We start from the raw sequence: 22,955 nt of genomic DNA on the forward strand, positions 1-22,955 counted from the left end.
GCAGCTTTTGAAACAGACCAGAGTTCCCGAAGATGCGAGCGTCATGTACCTTTCCCGGCCATCCCACGTTGATGTTGGTGAAACATCCCCTGTGATCCACCAGAGCTTGCAGCACCGTTGAAAAGTACCCCTTGCGGTTTATGTACTCGGCGGCTTGGTGCTCCGGTGCCAAGATAGGGATATGGGTTCCGTCTACGGCCCCACCACAGTTAGGGAATCCCATTGCAGCAAAGCCATCCACTATGACCTGCACATTTCCCAGGGTCACTACCCTTGATATCAGCAAATCTTTGATTGCGTGGGCTACTTGCATCACAGCAGCCCCCACAGTAGATTTGCCCACTCCAAATTGATTCCCAACTGACCGGTAGCTGTCTGGTGTTGCAAGCTTCCACAGGGCTATTGCCACTCGCTTCTCAACTGTGAAGGCTGCTCTCATCTTGGTATTCATGCGCTTCAGGGTAGGGGAAAGCAAGTCACAAAGTTCCATGAAAGAGCCCTTACGCATGTGAAAGTTTCGCAGCCACTGGGAATCGTCCCAGACCCGCAACACTATGCGGTCCCACCAGTCTGTGCTTGTTTCCCGAGCCCAGAATCGGCGTTCCACAGCATGAACCTGCCCCATTAGCACCATGATGCATGCATTGGCAGGGCCCATGCTTTCAGAGAAATCTGTGTCCATGTCCTGATCACTCACGTGACCGCGCTGACGTCGCCTCCTCGCCCGGTATCGCTCTGCCAGGTTCTGGTGCTGCATATACTGCTGGATAATGTGTGTGGTGTTTAATGTGCTCCTAATTGCCAAAGTGAGCTGAGCGGCCTCCATGCTTGCCTTGGTATGGCGTCCGCACTGAAAAAAGGCGCAGAACGATTGTCTGCCGTTGCTCTGATGGAGGGAGGGGAGACTGACGACATGGCTTACAGGGTTGGCTTACAGGGAATTAAAATCAACAAAGGGGGTGGCTTTATATCAAGGAGTATTTCAGGCAGGACTTCACGGAGGGTTCCAATAAGAAATGGTGCACCTAAGTAATTGTTCTTATTGGAACAAGCAGGTTGGTCTGGCCTCTGATTGATACATGGCTAGATTTACCTCACTGCACCTTCTCTGTGAGTGACTGCAGTGTGACCTAGAGGAATGAGTCCCCTAGACGGGGGTGGGGCGGAAGCAAATGAGTACAAAACAAATCTGGTCTATTTCTTGTTTTGATCCACTCCATCTATCTTTTACATCTTTGGCTGGCAGCAGACGGTGCAGAAGGACTGCAAGCCATCCACATCTCATGGCTGCTCGGCAGAAGATGGTACAGTACGACTGCTAGCCATCCACATCTCATGGCTGCTCGGCCGAAGACGTTGCAATACGACTGCTAGCCATCCTCATCTCTTGCCTGCCTGGCAGAAGATGGTACAGTACGACTGCTAGCAATCCGTATCGCCTGCCTGCTCACCATAAAATGGTTCAATAGGACTGACTGCAGGACTAAAGAGAATGACCTGATCAAGTCACTCCAAATTTAGTCCCTACACCCATGTCTGCCCAGGCGCTCCGGATCGACCTCACAGAGGCGACCAGGAGCACCTCGGACATGACGATGACGGCTACCGGTCCCACTGTACCGTCTGCTGCCACAAGGCAATGGGTTGTTGCTGCTGTGTAGCAATTCAGTACCACGTCTGCCAGCACCCAGGAGACATACGGTGACGGTTACCTGAGCGGGCTCCATGCTTGCCGTGGTATGGCGTCTGCACAGGTAACTCAGGAAAAAAGGCGCGAAACGATTGTCTGCCCTTGCTTTCACGGAGGGAGGGAGGGAACGGGGGCCTGACGATATGTACCCAGAACCACCCACGACAATGTTTTAGCCCCATCAGGCATTGGGATCTCAACCCAGAATTCCAATGGGCAGCAGAGACTGCGGGGACTGTGGGATAGCTACCCACAGTGCAACGCTCCAGAAGTCGACTCTTGCCTCGGTACTGTGGAAGCACTCCGCCGCGTTAATGCGCTTAATGCACTTAGAGCATTTTCTGTGGGGACACACACACTTGAATATATAAAAACGATTTCTAAAAAAACGACTTCTATAAATTCGACCTATTTTGTAGTGTAGACATATCCTGAGTTCACCTTCTACAGCCTCTTGTCACATCTGCAAAGCACAGGTACCTCCCCCAGGGTGCGATGCTTCAGCCAAGACAAACTGCTGAGAAACCGCAGCAGAAGAGATTGAGTTCTTCTGCCTTCCAGCCCCGGGCCTGCTCCAGGGTGTGCTGGGAGTCTCCCTCACCCAGCCCTGGTCAGGATTCTGCTGGTATTCCAGGCCTAGCTCAGTTTTGGAAATAGCTTGTGTTGGGAGGGGCTGCATCTCAAACACCCCTTGACCAAATGACTCTAGATTTGTACCCCTGACCCTTCCCTCTGCCCTCAGGTGGTGGATCAGGTTTCTAGCCCCTCAGACTGCAAATGTGAACTTAAAGAAAAAGGGATAATTTGGTTTGGGAAAGAAACGCTGCTGCAGCACCATGGTGCGGCCAGGTGACAGCCCATAATATTACTGCAGTTGATGATGTGACCTGGCTACTTTATTGCCAGTTTCCTTCTGTTTCTCGGCAGCTGGAAGTTGCCAACAGATTTCTTTCACAGCGAGGATGCTGTTGCTTCTTTTCTTGCCCAGGGAAAGCATCGCTTGATGCTTTGATTTTATTTACTCTTTCCTCAGATTTTGCTTTTAGAGCTCTCGCTTAAAGTTACCCAGCTGCTTTTCTTCAAGCCCCTTCAAGGCATTTGCTGGTGGGTCTGTCTAGCCTTTCAGGGCAGAGCCGCACAGCTCTAGAACCCTTGTGACGAAGTCCAAGACTAGAAGATAGAAATAAACTTTATTCTGTGAATTTACTCATCTGAATCTACAGCATCCAAATAACGAAACAGAGCAAAATAGGAGCATTGAGCTGGGGAATTGGAGGGAGAGGGAAACACCACTATGGTTTTCATATTCACAAGTAAAGAGCAGAGGACTTTGATGAATGACCCGAAGTGAGTCAGAACTTAGGCCAGGTCTACACTATAAACTTCCATTGGTAGAACTATATCGCTCAGGGCTGTGACAAATCCACACCCCTCAGTGAACGCAGTCGTACCGACTGAACTCCTGGTGTAGACAGCGGTACATTGACGGGAGAGCTTCTCCCCTGGACATAGCTACCGCCTCTCAGAGGTGGATTAACTACACTGGTGGGAGAAGCTCTCCTGTCAGCATAGGAGCATCTTCACTTAAGCATTAAAGCGGTGGAGCAGCACTGGTGCATTTGTTCTGCTGCAGTATTTTAAGTGTAGACCTGCCCTAAGACAGGCGGGCTCTGGTGTGACCCTGAGAGTGGCTCCTGGTGTCTGCTTGTTGGCCAGTTTTTGTGTGCCTGGAGGATCACAGAGTTACAGAGACAGGCATGTAAAAGGGTCGAGAAACTCCATTCACCAGTATAATGCTAAGCAAGTCAGTCTTGTCCTCTCTCATCATTTTATTGTGAGTCTCGCAGCACTTGGTGTTTTTCTGAAAGTCCCAGCAGCTGGAGTAGATAGATTGCAAGGCAACCTCAGATTATACTACAGATACATTTCCAGCCTTTCCAGCCTTCACGTTTGTGTAGCAAAGATTGAAAATCGGAAACAAGAACACCCCAAAAGCTGGGAAACCAGAAGGCAAAGAAAATAACACAATATTTAAAAAGATGTTTAAGCCAATCTCATGATTTTGGGGGTCCTGACAGTTTTTGAATGCTTGAGGCTGACAAGACTGTGATTAGAATGGCAAAGTGTGATAGCTGTAATTTATATATTACCTATGTCTTTGCTCCACTTCAGATATTTCATATTGAGTGATCCCTACTCCTCTGTCACAGGGATTAACGATATGTCGGACAGTGACCACTAAACGGTATGTTTTCCAGTGAACTCGGAAATACTACACGCTGGCTCCCAAAGAAGGGGATGATCTTCCCAGTGAAAGAAGATGTGAAAGTAAAGATTGGCTCTCTGCCAGAAGATGTAATGTCATAAAATGTAACTTTGTCCCCTTCATAATCCAGATAAACCCCAATGTTACTGGGGCTACGAGGTAGGGCCAGAGCAGTCTCAGGGAAGGTGAGGGCCAAGTACCCATTCCCTGTACTCTGCAAAGCCCAGATCCCCTCCTCTGGTGTACGGCTTTTCGCTCCCTCACGTATCACAGACTCTTTGGCAATGCCCAAAACCCAATTACGTTTGTTCCCCACCTCCACTTGCCAGTAACATCTCCCTGAGGTGAAGCCCTTATAGCCCAGCACACAGGCAGCAGGGTAAAACCTGTTCTGTGTCCCTACATATCCCAAGTTTTGGTATTTCTGTATCACACTCTCATCTGTGGACACGACGGAACAGGGAATCCCCAGGTCTGGATCCGGAGTGGCCTGCACTGCACGAGGGGAGAGAGAGACAGGAGGAGAGTGTTAAGGTCTATCCTCATTGCAGAGTTAACCCAGCCGCTTACTCGGCTGCTAACTCTAATGCTCTTCCTGTCCAGATGCATAATCGTGCTGGGAGCATGATGTTTGAATGAAACCCTCTTTATCTAGGGTTCTGTATCACAGAGCTTCTGTTATGCTCCTCCTTCCTGTCTGGGAAGCCAAACCACTTAAAGGGACAGTTCCCAGTACCACAGGGAGCACCAACCCCCAGGGAGAGACAATACTCCTTGAACTGATGGACCTATCTTCCATGAATTTATCCATCACTGGCTATTCGTGTCCTGTCTTCCGACAGCGGCCAGTGCCAGGTGCTTCAGAGGGAATGAACCGAACAGGCCATCATCCAGTGATCCAGCCCCTGTTGCCCATTCCCAGCTTCTGGCAAACAGAGGCTAGTGACACCATCCCTGCCTATCCTGGCTAATAGCCATTCATGGACTGATCCTTCATGAATTTATCTAGTTCTTTTTTGAACCCTGTTATAGTCTTGGCCTTCACAACATCCTCTGGCAAGGAGTTCCACAGGTTGACTGTGCGTTGTGTGAAGAAATCCTTCCTTTTGTTTGTTTTAAACCTGTCGCCTATTAATTTAATTTGAAAAAAGAAAAGGAGTACTTGTGGCACCTTAGAGACTAACCAATTTATTTGAGCATAAGCTTTCGTGAGCTACAGCTCAAAGTGAGCTGTAGCTCACGCTCAAATAAATTTGTTAGTCTCTAAGGTGCTAAAAGTACTCCTTTTCTTTTTGCGGATACAGACTAACATGGCTGCTATTCTGAAATTTCATTTGGTGACCCCTCATTTTTATGTTATGAGAAGAAGTAAACAACACTTCTTTATTTACTTTCTCCACACTCGTCATGATTTTATAGACCTCTATCACATCCCCCCTTAGTCGTCCCTTTTCCAAGCTGAAAAGTCCCAATCTCATTAATCTCTCCTCATATGGCAGCTGTTCCATGCCCCTAGTAGTTTTTGTTGCCCTTTTCTGAACCTTTTCCAATATATCTTTTTTGAGATGGGGCAACCACATCTGCACGCAGTATTCGAGATGTGGGCGTACCAGGGATTTATATACAGGCAATATGATATTTTCTGTCTCATTATCCATCCCTTTCCTAACGATTCCCAACATTCTGTTTGCTTTTTTGACTGCCGCTGCAGTCCTGATTCTCTGCCTGGTTCAGTACTGGCCTTAGCATGGTCTTCCCGCAAGGGACCTTCCACCAGCTGGGGATGGATAGAGCCCAGCACATGAGTCCATGCTCCTGACGCTAGGGTGAGAGGGAAGTATAGCACAGGAACTGGTGGGAGACACTTCCTTAACTCTTTATTTCCCAGTTTTCAGAGGTTGAAATATGGGTTCCTTTCACGTTCTGGGAGAGTACAAGGCACTGATGGTCAACCTGCACTCTGTGTTAATGATGTTTTCCAGTAGTGAAGCTTGTCTTTCATATAAAAAATAAAAATAGAGCAAATTTCTAGTCCTTATAATTGCCGAGAGAGGCAGAAAAATGTGACCAGAGTGTGCCCTAAAGGCTGATTATTGGAGCTAAAAAATGTACCCTACTTTCCAATTGTAAATAGTATGTGCACGTTCATACATCACAAAATGGGAATGGGTGATGGGCTGGATGATTCCCTGTTCTGTTCATTCCCTCTGGGGCACCTGGCATTGGCCACTGTCGGAAGACAGGATACTGGGCTAGATGGACCTTTGGTCTGACCCAGTCTGGCCGTTATGATATAATGGTTCCTTCTAACCTTGGAATCCATAGCTCTGTATTGGTGGAAACCTCTCTTGTTTGAATTCAGAAGTGTCTTCTAAAAAATTAATCCGGAGATTTTAATTAATAATTGTTGTAGGAAAATATCCTTATGAAAACTTACCCTCTTTCTCTGCCTTGGAGATCAGAAAGTTCAGTTGATAGGGCAGGGTCTCTAGAGGAAGAAAAGATCAGAGGAGAGGTGATTTGCCCCTTTCTTGTGGGAAAATAGCCTCATGAAAACGGGGCTGGATTCACAAACAAACTTAGGCAAGCTGACGCTTAGCATCACAACACCCAACACTTAGACACCTAGAAAGTCACTGTGATTCACAAAACCAGAGTCAGACACCCAGGCAATCTGCACCATGAATGGGAAGAGAGATGCGCCTTGGAATGAGCTTCATAAAAGCCAGCATGCTAGGCGACTCCCTGCTTACGCCAGCCAGTGGGAAATGCCAAGGTGTGGGTGTGTGCTAAGCCCCGGCCCCCTCAGGGAGTTCAGCGACCGAATCTGGGCAGCACCGTAGGTGCCTCCCTTGGTGTGGGATTCTCAGCTGCGAGCCCTCTCTTGATGACCGGCACCTGTGCCATTTTTTTGTAAGAAGCCTGTGGGGGGAGGAAACCCACCTCGCTCATAACTTTTAGCCCAGTGGTTAGAGCACTCAGCTGGCCTTTGGAAGATCCCTGGTTCAAGTCAACCCTGTGCTGCAGAGGGAGCAGGGATTTGAAATGGGATCTACCACCTCTCAAGGAGTGCCCTAATCTCTGTGCTGCAGGATTGTCTGACGCGGGGTGCCCACATACTCTCCTGTGGGAGAGGTTCCACTGGGGATAATCAATAATTCATTGGGCCAGAAACAGAGAGAAATCATGAGAACGTCCCAGGTGGTTAGAGCACGCTCTTGGGACATGGGAGACCCAGAAGCCTGTCCCTCTGCTCAATTATATATCCACAGTGGATCAGATTCAAAAGGGGCAACAGAGAGGCCTATATCAGACCCCTGTTGCAATCCTTTCTTCCCCTCGGGGGGACAGAGGATTTGAACTGGGGATCTCTCACATCCCAGGTCAGTACCCTAATCACAGAGCTATACATTATAAGGGAGCTCCTCTTTCCCTAGAGCCTAGTTCTTTTGGGTATGTTCACATATAAGGCCTGAGTGAGTAAGTGTGCTCAGAGCAGGCATCTCCGATTGGGCCCTGTAGGTGAGTTAGGAGGAGGAACCCCTTTCTTTCCCCAGTTCGTGTAGCTCTCTGGGGCTTAGGTGTCTTGGCAGCTGGACTGGAATTGCAGTGCGAATGCACAGAAGCAGAAACATAGGTGCCTAGGGGACTTTTACTGCAAAAATAGAGGTGATGAGTGATTTTAGGCACCTACAAGGTTTGGTTGCAGCTGAGTGGGGGGTCTTTGTGAATCCCAGTGTGGTCTGATTCTGGGATTTAGGTGCCTAAAATGGCAAGTAGACCCACATCCACCCCAAGTCCTTTTGTGAATCTAGCCCATACTCTTTCTTTCTGCATTTGAGCTCAATTCATAGGGCTGGGTCTCAAGAGAAAGGAAGGATTGGAAGAGAGGTGATTTCATGTTGTCTTGACTCTGGTGACATTCCTACCACTAATTAATATAACCGTGATTGAGAGAGACCAGCTTTGGAGCTTACTCAGAGCTCTTCTTCAGGTCCGTGTAACTCAAAAGTTTGTCTCTCCCCAACAGGAGTTGGTCCAATAAAAGCTATGACCTCGCCCACCCTGTCTAATATCCTGGGGCTGACACGGCTGTCACAGCACGGCATGGAACCGTGCTATAATTCTGAGACACAGCCCAAAGGAAAAGACCATAGAATGAGAGGCAGGTCGGAATGGGGAGACCTTTCCAGTGAGACCAAACTAAAGTGAAATCATCGTCCAAAATATATCTTGCACTTCTCCATCTCCTGCCTTACTCCAACGATCTCAAAGCACTCGGCGGCATTCACTAATTAGCACAAGGTAGCTTGGCCATTATTTCCTCCTTTTTCAAGATGGAGGAACTTGAGGTACAGAGTCTGGGATTTTCAAAAGGGCTTAGGCCACGTGGTGGCCAATTCCCATTGACAATCAGAGAGAGATGGGGCCTAAATCCCTTAGGTCCCTTGGAAAATCCCAGCCATGGAGGTTAAATTCAACATTTTCTAAAACATCTGGCAATTGAGTCTCTCTGAAATTCTGAGTGGCCAATTTTGACACCCATGGTTGGGTCTGAGACAATCCAAGTGGAGGCCTGGAGAACTGGCATCAGCCCTGAGCCCTCCCCATCCCACCCACAGACGTCTAGCTGTGACGAGCTGAGAACTAATAGGCCAGAGTCCAACTCCTTCCACAGTCAGAGGCACATCTCGATGTGCCATCACCATATCATGAGCCCAAATAACTGTTAAGTTACCTCTGAATTTCTTCAGAGCCTCCTGTAGACAAACATTTCTTTGGGAAGAGACGCCAACTCTCTCACTCACATCCTGTGGCACAGCCATTGGTTTCTCGAACTTCACCTTCTCACACCTGGGGGGGGAAGGGGGAAACACCCTAAATCTTTTCTTTCTTGAGAATGAGCTACCAGAGGCTGCTCTCTTGTGGGCTCAATGAGAGCCTCTAACTCCCACTGGTGAGACAATTCATCTCTTCACTAGAGTTTTTAAATGCCTAGCTCCTCCAATGGGAGTTAAAGAGAGTAAGGGGTCCACAGGCTGCCCCTCAGAGAGAAGGGCCTAATCTCATGGGAAAGGATGCTCCAGTGGTTAAGGGGTTGCTGTAGGACTCTGGAAACCTATGTTCCACTCCCTGCTCTGCCACAGCCTCCCTGCATGACCTTGGGCAAGTCACTTAAGGCCTGATTTTTAAAGATGCCTCCTGGGATTTTCAAAAGCACCTAACCAAGGCAGGCTCCCAACTGCCACTGACCACAATGGGAGGTGCCTAACTCGCTTAGCTGCTTTGGAAAACCCCACCAAGTGCCTAGCTACGTCTCAGGTGTTTAAATGCCCTGCAAAATCTGACCTTGGGGGGACAATCCCTTTCTAGCATCATGACGCGTGAGGGGGAGTGGGAAGCAGTCACGTACCTGCTCCAGGTGCTTTTGATGTCCTAGAAAAGAGAAAGAGAGTTCAGTCCCACGTGCCACAAGATGGGGATCGCTCCTGCCCTGCAGGGGACTTGCTTTGTCATCCCTAATTGAGCTCGAGATCCAGTTCTCTGCAGTTAGCAACTTCAAAAGTCCATTCACAGATATCAATGGAATGGGACCCCTAAGCACACACCATGATTGTGGGTTTTCTCCTTCTAAATTCTATTTTGCCTGTGCCAATGGCATTTGCTCAAACAGACTGATCAGACACATGAATCCCTGACTGCCACATGCAACTGCTGTGTCCAGAGCGTTTGCCTTTCTCCATGTATGCAATTCTGCTCAGCAATTCTGGAAGCTGGATTTATTCCCATTTCTTAATAGGCCCTGCAAACAACTTCGCTTTCCTAATCTCACACTTCCTAGAAAGTGGAGTTGTGCCTTTTATTGCTTTCATATCGTTAGGGCCCTTCATTTTCAGTTTTTATTTTAGTTAATTTTTCCTGGGATTTTATCAGTGTTTATTACCACAATAAAAACAGGTAAAAAGTCAGTGCAGAAAACTATTAAGTTTTCTGGGTAAATATCGGGATTTGTTTTGGTGGATGGAAAGACAGGGAGAAAAAGTATTCAGTAGATTAATGCTTTGAATTCCATTCATCCCTGTGGTTTGCTGCAGAACTAAAACAGAACTCAAAGCACAATGCCCTCCCCGAGTTTAAGAAAACAATATATCTGTAATCCCCAAATAAAACATTTCATTTGAACAAACAGGTTACTGGTGTAGAATCATAGAATATCAGGGTTCGAAGGGACCTCAGGAGGTCATCTAGTCCAACTCCCTGCTCAAAGCAGGACCAATCCCCAACTAAATCATCCCAGCCAGGGCTTTGTCAAGCCTGACCCTAAAAACCTCTAAGGAAGGAGATTCCACCACCTCCCTAGGTAACCCATTCCAGTGCTTCACCACCCTCCTAGTGAATTTTTTTTTCCTAATCTCCAACCTAAACTTCCCCCACTGCAACTTGAGACCATTACTCCTTGTTCTGGCATCTGGTACCACCGAGAACTGTCTAAATCCAACCTCTTTGGAACCCCCTTTCAGATAGTTGAAAGCAGCTATCAAAAATCCTCCCCCTTTCTTCTCTTCTGCAGACTAAACAATCCCAGTTCCCTCAGCCTCTCCTCATAAGTCATGTGCTCCAGCCCCCTAATCATTTTTGTTGCCCTCCGCTGGACTCTCTCCAATTTTTCCACATCCTTCTTGTAGTGTGGGGCCCAAAATTGGACACAGTACTCCAGATGAGGTCTCACTAATGCAGAATAGATGGGAATGATCACGTCCCTCAATCTACTGCCAATGCCCCTACTTATACAGCCCAAAATGCCATTCGACTTTTTGGCAACAAGGGCACACTGTTGACTCGTATCCAGCTTCTCGTCCACTGTAACCCCTAGGTCCTTTTCTGCAGAACTGCTGTCAAGCCATTCGGTCCCTAGTCTGTAGCAGTGCATGGGATTCTTCCGTCCTAAGTGCAGGACTCTGCACTTGTCCTTGATGAACCTCATCAGATTTCTTTTGGCCCAATCCTCTAATTTGTCTAGGTCCCTCTGTATCCTATCCCTACCCTCCAGTGTATCTACTCCTCCTCCCAGTTTAGTGTCATCTGCAGGTGCAGTTGCTGAGGGTGCAATCCACACCATCCTCCAGATCATTAATGAAGATATTGAACAAAACCGGCCCCAGGACCGACCCTTGGGGCACTCCGCTTGATACTGGCTACCAACTAGACATGGAGCCATCGATCACTACCTGTTGAGCCCGACAATCTAGTCAGCTTTCTATCCACCTTATAGTCCATTCATCCAGCCCATACTTCTTTAATTTGCCGGCAAGAATGCTGTAGAAGACCGTATCAAAAGCTTTGCTTAGAACGATTAGCCTATAAAATATTCACATTCGATAATTGGGCCACACCAGTTGCAGCATATACACTCAACTTCATCCTTTTCTCCTGTTTTTGTTTCTTTAACCCTTTTGAATACTTCCTTGTGTTCTGAAATGTATTCTGATATAGATTTTCATTTTTTTCCACTTTAGTGAGTCAAATCTTTAACCCATTGTTTTAACCCATTGTCCACTAACAGTTTGAAACGTGTACGTGGTGGGCATGAGATTTATCAGTAGGTTCAGATGCACACGCACTTCAGAGCTTGCGTGCGTGCCTGTTGGTTTATTGTGTGTATCTTCTAGAACAATACGTTCTTTCTTCAGCAGGCAGCTTTGCATATACACAGAGACTAATGTATTATCGGAATACAGAGATCTCATGCAATGTATTGTATCTGCTTAATAAAACAAGTTTTTTGTATATATTTGAATGATACAAAAGTAGGATGAAAAATCAGAAAAACCTGAATAATACTTTTTTGTAAAATCCAGAAATTTTTTGGAAAAATTGGTTTAAACTGAAAACGAAGGGGCTTATATAGGATGAATCAAAAAGGCCTGAGATGTCTGCTTTAAAACAGCAAAGCTGTTTCCACACTGGAAATATTAGAAATGTCACATTTTGTTTTCCCTCGCTTTGCTAAAGGACACACTGACAGTCTCCATTGTGGAGTGGGAGCTCTCCAAGAACTTAATAAACTCCAAAGCTAATCAATCAGAATCTCTCCCTTCCCTGGGCAGGGATCTGGGTGTCTCTAACTGTCTCACCTGCAGGAATTCACTTGTTGGCTGCTGACACTTCTCTTCTATCTCATTGATCAGGTCACTGAGATGGGAAATCTCCTCAGATAGTTTGGTGACATTTTCATCCTGTATCTTCACAATTTCCTTGTTCAACTCTTCCAGCTGGGCCAGCAGGAGTCGCTCTTGTTCCTCCAACAACTGCCGCAGTTGCTCAAATTCAGACACAATCTTCTGCCTCTCAGCTTCTATTTTTCCCTGTAATGAAGAGACAAACAGGGAAAGGACAGGTCAGGGACTTGGGTTGCCACATGTCCAGTTTACAACCAGAAAGTCCAGTCAAAAAAGGGAACCTGGCAGTGTCCGGTCAGCACTGCTGACTGGACGTTAGAAGTCGGGTTACCCACAGTAACTGGCTTCCACCACCAGGGGGTGGGAAGAGCAGCAGCTGCTGCTGGGAGCCTGGAGGAGCACTCAGGGATGGCTCTGGGGGGGGCAGAAGTACGGGCAGCTCCCCTGTCCTGCCTCAATCACCCCTCTATCCCTCCCCGGCCCTGACCCAGTCACCTCCACCACACTGCTAGAGCCCTGCTCAGCTGGCAGGCGGAGGGAGGTGGAGAGAGCAGCAAGCGACAGTGAGGGGGGAAAGAGGAGTGGGCAGGGCCGGGGCAACCACTAGGCAAACTAGGCGGTCGCCTAGGGCACCAAGTGGTTGGGGGCGGCCAAAAGCGCGCTCCGGGGAGGCAGTGGAGCGGAGGTGAGCTGGGGCAGGGGGGCACGGGGAGGGCCGCCTGCAGCAAGTAACGGGGGGAGGAGGGGAGGGAGCGCCGTGCAGGGGAACCACTCTCCGCCACAGCTCACCTCTGCTCCGCCTCCTCCCCTGAGCACCGCCCCGCGCTGCCGCTCTCCCTCCCAGGCTAGCGGCTCCAAACAGCTGATTGGCGCCGCAAGCCTGGGAGGCAGGAAAAGTGGAACGGCGGCAGTGCGCTCAGGGAGAAGGCAGAGCAGAGGTGAGCTGGGACGGGGAGTTGCCACACGGCTCCCCGGGCCGAGGGGAGGGGGGGGAGTTGCCGCACGACTCCCTGAGGGGAGACGGGGTGGCGGGGAGCTGCTGCTGGGGGGGGCCCCGCGCATCAGGGCGGGGGAGGAGCGGCGGGGAGCTGCCGCCGGGGGGGGGGGCGCCTCAGGGCGGGGGGTGTGTGCAAGATGGAAGTTTCGCCTAGGATGCAAAACATCCTTCCACCGGCCCTGGGAGTGGGGGGCACGGCCACGAGAGAAAGAGGTGGAGCATGGGACGGGGCAGGTTCCAGTGTTCAGCGTCCGGTTCTCACAAATGAGAAAGTTGGACAGCCTATCAGGGCCATGGGGAGAGTCTGGGAACAGTTCTTAGAGCCCTCTTTTCATTTCACCCTGCTACAAACACACGGTTGAGATTTCAGGAGAACATGCCTGATGTTCATTCAGGCCAGCGGAGACTAACACGTTCCCAAGTGTCTTGGGGACTTACGCCTCCAGTTCCCATTTTCAAAGTGACTTTTGGTGCAAAGTGACTGAGGAGCCGAAGTTTCCTTGAAAGTGACTTTTGAAAATAGAACTGAGGGTAAATTTTCAAAAACAGCAAAATCATTTAGGAGCTGAAACCCATTTAAAAAAAGGTATAAGGAGCTGCTTTTAAAAGATATTTAGGTGTCTAAAGAGGCATATAAGCCCCTAGAGGGATTTTCAATATCACATAGGTGCCTAAGACACCTTGACTACAGAGGACGTCAGGTGCTACTTAGTTGCTTTTGAAAAATCTCACTAGGACTCTCTCTGCATTTTAAGCCCCTAAATACCTGTGAGAATCTGGCCCTTAACCACTTGCAAAATTGTAAACCTTAGGCTCCAAAATCACTTAAGCACTTTTGAAAATGTCACCCAATATCTCAAGAATGATGAGTCTTCAGGTCTGAGTGGCTTAGTATTCTGCTGATCATCTAGATTGTTCCAATAGCAGAAAGGTTGGAAGAGGGGGGGTCTGACTCAGAATCAGAAATACATTGGCAGAGAGTTGTAGAGAAGACGGAAGGAAAGTTCTACTGGTTACCCACACAAAACACCAGTTACAACATATACTGTGCAAAATGCATTTTCTCCAGCTCTTACATGTTTCATCTGGCATTTTGTTAATTACATTGTCCCAGAGGAAACCAGTTGTGTCTGGTGGTTATAGATGGAGATTCAGGAGAAGGATTTCAGAGATAGGTACCCAGTGGCTGTTTTGTAAGTGCTATTGACTGTTAATGTGAATTAGGCACCTAATCACCATACGTGCCTTTGAAAAAATCTCCCCTCAAATCACTGTTTGTAGCTCGATTTGGACCCACTGATGTGTGGAGAATAAGATCAGTGCTTAGAGTTGAAACTGGAAGCCAGTGGAGGAATCAGCCCAGAGGGATGAACAACAAAGACCAACAGGATCACACCCTGAAAGGGTGAGTCTACAAGAGGCAAAGTGCTTGAGGTTACCTAATACATCACAGCTAACCCTGATCCAAGCTCGACCTTGCTCCTAGTTAGCACATTTTATCTCAGTTTAACTGGACAAGGTGAACCCTACACACCATACTAGAGTCAAATTAAATTAGGTTTAAAATGTTTGCAGGTCAGGGGCTTACACCAGTATAAAGACGTTACATTAAAAGGTGATTTGAGGTACATCTGTACTACACAGATGTTATGGCGGTGTGTAGAGGACGTACACTATATGCACCGCTAACATGGGCATAAATAGCAGTGTAAATGGTGAGGCATGGCTTAAGCAAGTAGAGTCACGATATGCCTGAACCCTCTGGGTATAAACCCTACACACAGGGCTCCATACGCCCCCAAGCAGGGCCTCCCCCATCTACACTGAGTGTCCCGCTGCTTCCCCAGCGCCAGAGCCTTTCCCCACCACAGGAAAAGGCTCCAGGGAGTGGAGGAAGGCTCCGGCCGCTCTGCTGCCTCCCCCTGCCGGAGCCTTTCATTCATCCCTGTAGTGACGTGTAGTGACACACCACAGCATGGACACAGCCCGCTTTTTGCTGTGCAGTGTCACTACACGTACCTTACAGGTTGCCCCCAGGGCTGCGCCGTGTAGACGTAGCCATAGCTAAGTCAGGCACTGCTGAGTATAGAGCAAGCTTGACACTCTCCCCACAGAGAGATACCAACTCTGATTGATGCAACTGCTGGACCATAACAATGGGAACCTACCAGATATTCCTGGCTTTGCTTCTCTCCATCCTGTTTCCACTCCAGAAGTTCTTCTCTCTCTTGCTTCAGGGTGTTCAGTCGGGTTTGAATTTGTTCCTGAGGCAAGAAAAACAATGTCTGGGAGGCTCAGGAGCTGAGGAGTCTGTCCTCACAGATGCAATGTACATACATTGCATGTCCCTCTCAGGCTGTCCCACAGACGGTGCTCATGGCAATGTCACAATTGCCTCTTGAGAGGTGGGAGATTCCAGTTCAAATCTCTTCCCCTCATCAGCCCCTCTCAGCAGCATCTCCCGTTGTAATCCTGCCAATTACAGGCCAGTAAGCCTAAGGGCTTGTTGATAAGTACAGCGCTGTAGCTGTACCCATACATCTGTGCCGCTGCAGGGCATGTGGTGGAGACGTTCTATGCGGACGGGAGCATAATAAACCCACCTCCACGAGCGGCAGAAGCTGTGGTGGCGGGAGAAGCTTTCCTGCTGACCTAGCACTGTGCACATGAATGCATAGGTCACTCAGGGAGGTGAAATATTCACAGCCCTGAGCGACGTAAGTTTGGGCAACATAGGCTGTATTGCAGACAAAGCCTAACTTCAGCACCAGGCAAATTGGTTGAAACGATAGTAAAGAACAAAATTGTCAGACACAGATGAACATGATTTGTTGGGGGAAGAATCAACACGGCTCTTGTGAAAGGAAATCCTGCCTCACCAATCTATTAGAATTCTGAGGGTCTCAACAAGGATGATCCACTGGATATTGTGTACTTAGACTTTCAGAAAGCCTTTGACAAGGTCCCACACTGAAGTCTCTTAAGGAAATTAACCTTCTCTCTTATCCCATGACTGTTTATCTCATGGATCAATAACCGGTCAAAATATAGGACACAAAGGATCGGAATAAATGGTCAGTTTTCACAATGGAGAGGTAAATACCAGGGTCCACCAAGGATCTATACTGGGACCAGTGCTGTTTAACATAGTCATCAGTGATCAGGAATAGGGGGTAAACAGTGAGGTGGCAAAGTCTGCAGACGATACAAAATTACTCAAGGTAGTGGAGTCAAAGCAGACTGCGGACAGTTACAAAGGGATCTCACAAGAATGGGTGACTGGGCAACAAAGTGGCAGCTGAATTTCACTGTTGATAAATGCAAAGTAATGCACATTGGAAATCATAATCCCAACTATACATATAAAATGACGGGGTCTAAGGAGCTCTTACCACTCATGAAAGATTTTGGAGTCATCTCTGAAAACATCTGTTCAGCTAACAGAATTTTAATAACCATTAGGAAAGTGACAGATAAGAAGACAGACACTATATAAATCCATGGTACATCTTGAATACATCATGCAGTTCTATTGGCCCCATTTCAAACAAGATATATTTGAATAGGAAAACGTACAGCAAAAGGAACAAAAATTATTAGGGGTATGGAACAGCCTCCATATGAGGAGAGATTAAAAAGATGGAGTGTTCAGCTTGGAAAAGAGACAACTGGGGTTGGGGTGGAGATGTGAAAGGTCTCTACACCATCCAAGATTTTATAGAAAGCAAATAGGGAAGTTTATTTACCCCTTCACATACCAGGAACCAGAGGAAATTAATAGGCAGCAGGTTTAAAAAACAAACAAAAGGAAGTACTTCTTCACACAACACACAATCAATCCATGGAACACATTGCCAGGCATGTTGTGAAGGCCAAAAGTATAAGTGGGTTCAAAAAAGAATTAGATGAGTTCATGGAGGATAGGTCCATCAATAGCTATTAGCCAAGATGGTCAGGGATGCAACCCCAGGGTCCAGAGATCCCTAAGCCTCTGACTGCCAGATGCTGGGACCAGATGACAATGGATGGATCATTTGATAATTGCCCTGTTCTGTTCATTCCCTCAGAAGCACCTGGCATTGGCCACCATCAGAAGACAGGATACTAGGCTAGATGGACCTTTGCTCTGACCCAGTGCAGCGGTTCTTATGTCCTTAGTGACTTTCTAGGTGCCTAAAAGTTAGGTATTGCAATGCTCAGCATCACAACACCCAAGTCCCTTTGGGGATTCAGACCTAAATCTCCTTTGAAAATGGGACTTTGGCTTTAAAGTCAGTTGGTGCTTTTGAAAATGTGGTCCGAGGATCTTATTCTGTAATTCACCCAAGGTGAGGTGTTGCAGAGCCACACAAAGGATTTAAAAACTCAGCTCCATTCATTTCATGGCATCTGGGCATCTCAGTCTTCAGTCTCAGCCCTGCTTGCTTTCCTTCTATGCTGTATGTGTCATGCTGCCAGGGAACAGAGAGGCCTTGGGGGCACAAGTCTTGATGTAGAGGATTAGGGACTTTGTCTAGACCAGTGGTTCTCAAACTTTTGTCCTGGTGACCCCTTTCACAGAGCAAGCCTCTGAGTGCGAACCCCCCTTATAAATTAAAAAAACACTTTTTGATATGTTTAACACAATTATTAATGCTGGAGGCAAAGAAGGGTCTGGGGTGGAGGCTAACAGCTCGTGACCCCCCAGGTAATAACCTCACGACCCCCTGAGGGGTCCCAACCCTCAGTTTGAGAGCCCCTGGTCCAGACAGCCCTTTGCCTCCAGCAAATCCTCCAAGTGCTGCAGGGCAATGGGTTGAAGTTGTATCCATTTTCCAGCAGTGTAGACTAGAGTGTCCTTCTCCCATACAATGAGAGGGAACAGTATATGAAGAGATCTGGATGTCAGAGAGTTAAAGCCGAGCAACTTACAGGGAAGGGAGTTTTGGTAAGAGTTGTTTAAAACACTTTTAAAAAAAGTATATATTAAACTCTGGAGCCTAATGAACGCATGGGAGAAAGGGACTCCTGGTTAAAAATACAACACACTCCCAAGGTTCATAAATATTGGCATGGAGGAAAAGAAGCACTTCCGAGGTGCTCCAGTACTGAGACTCAATGTGGTCCTGGGAATCAGCCATTTTCTTCCTTTAATCTTATTGTGGCACTAATACAGCCCACTTTGTCCTTACAGCTAGCGTGGCGTACAGCACAGCGGATTCTGCCCCGAGGGGATTGCTCTGTCCAACAGACTTTTTAAGGTTCCAATCCACTTGGGCTTCATGGGCCTTAGAATGCTGCATCGAGTTTGTGGTTCAAATGGACGCATAAACCCAAAGCAAAACTCCAAAGTATGCATGGGCGGGACGAGAATCACTGGCTCGGGGAAGCTGTCTGCCAGTCCAGCCCCTTCAGCCTGAGGCCCCGCCCCTCCCACCCCCACCAGAGCCCCCCACTGTGACAGCCAGCCCCTCCGCCCCAGAGCACCAGGCTGTGCAGCCCTCAGCGTCCCCAGCCCCAGGAGCGCCAGGTGGCATGAGCACCGGCCCCAGCGGCCTGCAGTCCTGTGCCACAGGGCAGGCCCCAGCTAACTCCAGCCCAGCCAGGGGGGAAGAGATGCAGCATACTGGCGGGAAGAAAGAGGACGCCTGTGGGTGGGCAGGGCCATGCAGGGCTGTGCCTCCCCTGACTCCCCGCTCTGCTTCAGGAGCAACAAAGTGAGCAGCCTTCAGCACACCAGGGAAAACAGGAATTTGTCATCCTGGTTTTACCTTGAGAAAAAAATTAAGCAGATTAACCTTGTTTTTTTTAAGCAGAAATCTTTCAGTGCATCTTATGCTTCAGAAAGTAGCAGGAAACGAACCCACTGAGAACACTGCTGACAAGGTTACCTTACCACTGCTTCCAGGAAGCTGCCAGCGGTCATTAGATAGGAAATGCTCAAGCTGGGCACTACACCAAGCACAGGCTCTGTCGAAACTCAGCTGTGCTCAGAGGTTTATAATGCAATTGTAAAGCAGTGCGTTGCAGGAGTGATGAGAGGTGGTGTGGCCTAGTGGCTAGAGAACTAGGATGGGCACTGGGAGGCCAGGGTTTAATTCCTGGTTCTGCTACTGAGCTGTTTTGTGAGTTTGGTCAAGTCATTGCCCCTTCCATGCCTCTCTGTCCCTCCCATTCCTTTGTCTCTGAGGGTGCCCAGCAGATCAGGCCATGCAGGGGAGAGAGGCAGGCGAACACCTGTCCTCACCCAGCTCATGGGTTGGCAGGAAATAGGCAGCCAGAAGCCTCTAGAGGGGCAGCTGTGCACATGCCCAGAGGCAGAAACCAAAGCACTGAGAAAACTTGTACCCTGAACACACAGGTACTGAGTGAGTTTGGGCTCCTACAGGGCTTGGCAGTAGCTCTGGGGATTGCAGTGGAACACAAAACTGGTATTTTAGGTGCATAAACCCCAGATTTATGCACTTCTCTCTGAATCCCCAGCCTTTGCCTCCCTGTACCTCCGCTCCCTCACCTGCACTTTGTCCACCTTGACTGTTTAGACCAGTGGTCCCCAAACTGCGGAGCTTGCCCCCCTAGGGGAGTGCAGAGGAGAGTTTGGGGGGCCATGGTGGGGCCCGGGCCAGGCCCCATCAGAGGGAAGGGGAGTGCTACTCACACACAGGCGCTGGAAATAGGGGTGCACTGGGGGGAGTGGGGGGGGAGGGCGGCTCTGCTCCCGGCCCGGGGGGGGCGCAGCTCCGCTCCCGGCCCCGGGCCCAGCTGTGGCCTACCTTGTGCTCCTGGGCAGCCTCCTCTGTGGGGACCACCCTGTGAGCGTGGTGAGCCTGGGACTCCCTGCAGATCACACAGATGAGCATTTGGTCCTGGTTACAGAAGAGTTTGAAAGGCTCCTGGTGCACCTTGCACAAATCTCCTCCTCCTGCTGCTGCCGCTGTTTGGAAACTCAGCTGCTTGGCGATTTCTACAAAGTTCCCCAGTTGTCTGTTCGGCCTGAGGGTCCTCTGGGGAAAGGTCTCTCTGCACTGAGGGCAGGAGATGTCTGTATTTGGTCCCTCCCAGCACTGGGCGATGCAGGCTTGGCAGAAATTGTGCCCGCAATCTAAGGACACTGGATCCTTAAAAAAACTCAGACAGATGGAGCAAGTAGCTTCCTCTCGGAGGCTCTTCAAAGGATTCAGGGCTGCAGCCATGGCTCCCAGAAGACAGCGTAACAGGATAAGTTTCGTTTCCTGCTAGACCCAGCAAGCAGCCTTGTAAAGCAGATTGCCCAGCCGGGAGCCAATCTCGCTCTCTGGCGGGAATTTAAAAACAAACAAACAAAAAACCATCAACACACACACAACACACCAGAAGCCACGCATCCCCACCCCCCAGCAGAGCCCCCAAACAAGCAACAGGCGACTTAAAGAAATGAATAGGCAATTACATACACAAAGAAGCCAATAGAGGCTTGCTAGGAGTGGGCTTGGCAGCTTTCTTTCTACACCACAGAATAAACCCAGGCTCAGATTCAGGTTTAAGGTCAAGACCCTTCCTGTACCTCCTTTGTAAAGCGCTTTGAGGGAAAACACTATATAAGAGTGTTACTGATCCCTAATAGTTAGAGATCATTTTAAGCCTTGACCAATTTATTCCTTCCAAAAAATTTTATTTGCATTAACTATTATAACTCTGGGGTTTCTAGTTATTCATATCATCAATATCCCATCCCTTTTTTGAATCTTGCTAAGTTAGTGGCCACAAAAACTCCATGTGGCAATGAGTTCCACAGTTTAATTACATGTTTTGTGTAAAAGTATTTCTTATGGGTTTTGAATTTGATCCCTTTCCATTTCATTGACTGTCCTCTTGTTCTTGCGTTATGAGACAGGCAGAAAAGACGTTTCCAGTCTTCTCTGTCCCATTCATTATTTTATACCCTTTTATCCTATCCCCTCTTATTCATCTCCTTTCTAAGGTAAACAGTCCCATTCTTTTGAATCTTTCTTACCAAAAGAGTCTTTCCAGGCCCTTCATCATTCTCGTTGCCCTTCTCTGAACCCTCTCCAATATTGCAATAGCCTTTTTCAAATGGTGTGACCAGGACTGCACACGCTACTCTAGGTCGGTGGTTTTCAAACTTTTTTTCTGGCTGCCTAATTGAAGAAAATTGTTGATGCCCATGACTCGACAGAGCTGGGGATGAGTGGTTTGGGATGTAGGAGGGGCTCAGGGCTGGGGGAGGGTTGAGGTGCGGGGGTAAGGGATGTGGGCTGGGGCCGGGAATGTGGGGTTCAGGATGTGGGAGGGGGCTCTGGGCTGGGGCAGCGGGTTGGGGTGCAGGGGGGTCAGGGCTCTGGGCTGGGGGTTCAGGCTCTGGGCTGGGGCAAGGGATGAAGGGTTTGGGGTGCAGGAGGAGGCTCTGGGTTTGGGGGGGCTTAGAGCTGGGGCAGAGGATTGGGGCACGGGGTTGGGGTGTGCCTCAGGTTTACCTCTGGCGGCTCCCGGTCAGCTGCACAGCCGGAGTGCAGAGGCAGGCTTCCCGCCTGTCCTGGCACCTCGGACTGCGCTGCGCCCCAGAAGCGGCCCGCAGCAGGTTCAGCTCCAAGGCGGAGGTACGCAAGCGGCTCCGCGTGGTTCTTGCCCGCAGGCATCGCCCTCCCCAGCTCCCATTGGCCGGGAACCAGCCAATGGGAGTGCAGAGCTGGTGCTCAGGGCCGGGCGGTGCATGGAGCCCCCTGGCGCCCCCCGCAACAGAGGAGCCGGACCTGCTGCTGGTCGCTTCCAGGGCGCAGGGCGGTCTCGGAACAGGGAGGGACGAGCCTGCCTTAGCCGGGCAGCACCGCTGACGGGACTTTTAACAGCCCGGTTGGCGGTGCTGACCAGAGCCACCGTGACCCAGTCCTTTCCATTCCATGACTCTGTTCTGGCTCGCGACCCACGGTTTGATAACCACTCCTCTACATGTGAGCTAGGTGCTAACTCTGTGGGTGCTCCCTCTGGGGCTGGATCAGCTCCTCCCCCTCCCTCCCAGCGCCTGCCACGATCAGCTGTTCCACAGTGCGCAGGGAGGGAGAGGGCAGAGCGAGGGTGGCGAGTGCTCAGGGGAGGAGGCAGCATGGGGCAAGGGCGAGCCCCCTGCTGGAAATGACAGCGTTGGCGCCTGTGCATGTGAGCTCACGAGCGTAGCGCCTATCAAGTCGTTGCTCAAGTACCTATGCCAAACAACCTCGCTATCACGCGTGCCGGGATTTCAGAGGTTAGGGTCTGTACATTGAACCTTGAGAAATCCTGTTGTTTTCACCTATGTTTGCACTGAACAGTCCTACGACCACCAGCCTTATTGGAGCTTACTGTGTGACGTGGGAGATTACCTAATCAGCCGTCATTTGGGCAGGCTGCCTCCATGGAACCGACGGCTCTAATGGCGATATTCACTTCAATCAGGGTGCGATCTGAGCCTCCCTCTATCAGCTCTTGGGCTGGAACCAAAACACATCACTTAGTATTTAAGGTTAAGGATGCCCTATTACGGCGGTATTGCTGGCTACACAGTTCCGCCACCTTCCTGGAGTGTTATGTAGCACTTAGAAGGTGCTGTTAATTTATTTGGAGTGGTTTAAATCACCAGTTACTGTACTCAGCCAGGTTATTAATGCTCTTTCATTTTTCCGTGTTTCGGTTATTGAGCTGGTTAAATATGTACCGTGGGCAGTTCGGCTGTTTGTTCCCCCCGACGTCAGGGGGCTGGAGGAGACTCCAAGCCCCACCGAAGGCTGGTCTCTAGAACTGCCCCAGAGTCCTCCAGGGACGGGCACCAGACCTGGAACCTGCTGGCTTTCGAGGGAAAGATGACCTATG

The 22,955-nt window shown here is 49.2% G+C and overlaps 1 protein-coding gene across 1 annotated transcript; it reads right to left on the reverse strand.

Moving 5' to 3' along the window:
- Positions 1-2,766: 2,766 nt before the first annotated feature.
- Positions 2,767-20,308, reverse strand: LOC144275262 (zinc finger protein RFP-like). The gene is made up of 7 exons (XM_077834455.1): positions 19,886-20,308; positions 15,302-15,397; positions 12,092-12,322; positions 9,370-9,392; positions 8,695-8,810; positions 6,394-6,444; positions 2,767-4,451 (listed from the first exon to the last, which is right to left on the reverse strand). The coding sequence occupies exons 1-7, from the start codon at positions 20,303-20,305 to the stop codon at positions 3,904-3,906; spliced, it is 1,485 nt and encodes a 494-aa protein (XP_077690581.1). The 5' UTR covers positions 20,306-20,308; the 3' UTR covers positions 2,767-3,903.
- Positions 20,309-22,955: the final 2,647 nt, after the last annotated feature.

Source organism: Eretmochelys imbricata, chromosome 14 (genome assembly GCF_965152235.1).
Source record: "Eretmochelys imbricata isolate rEreImb1 chromosome 14, rEreImb1.hap1, whole genome shotgun sequence".
NCBI classification, from domain to species: Eukaryota; Metazoa; Chordata; order Testudines; family Cheloniidae; genus Eretmochelys; species Eretmochelys imbricata.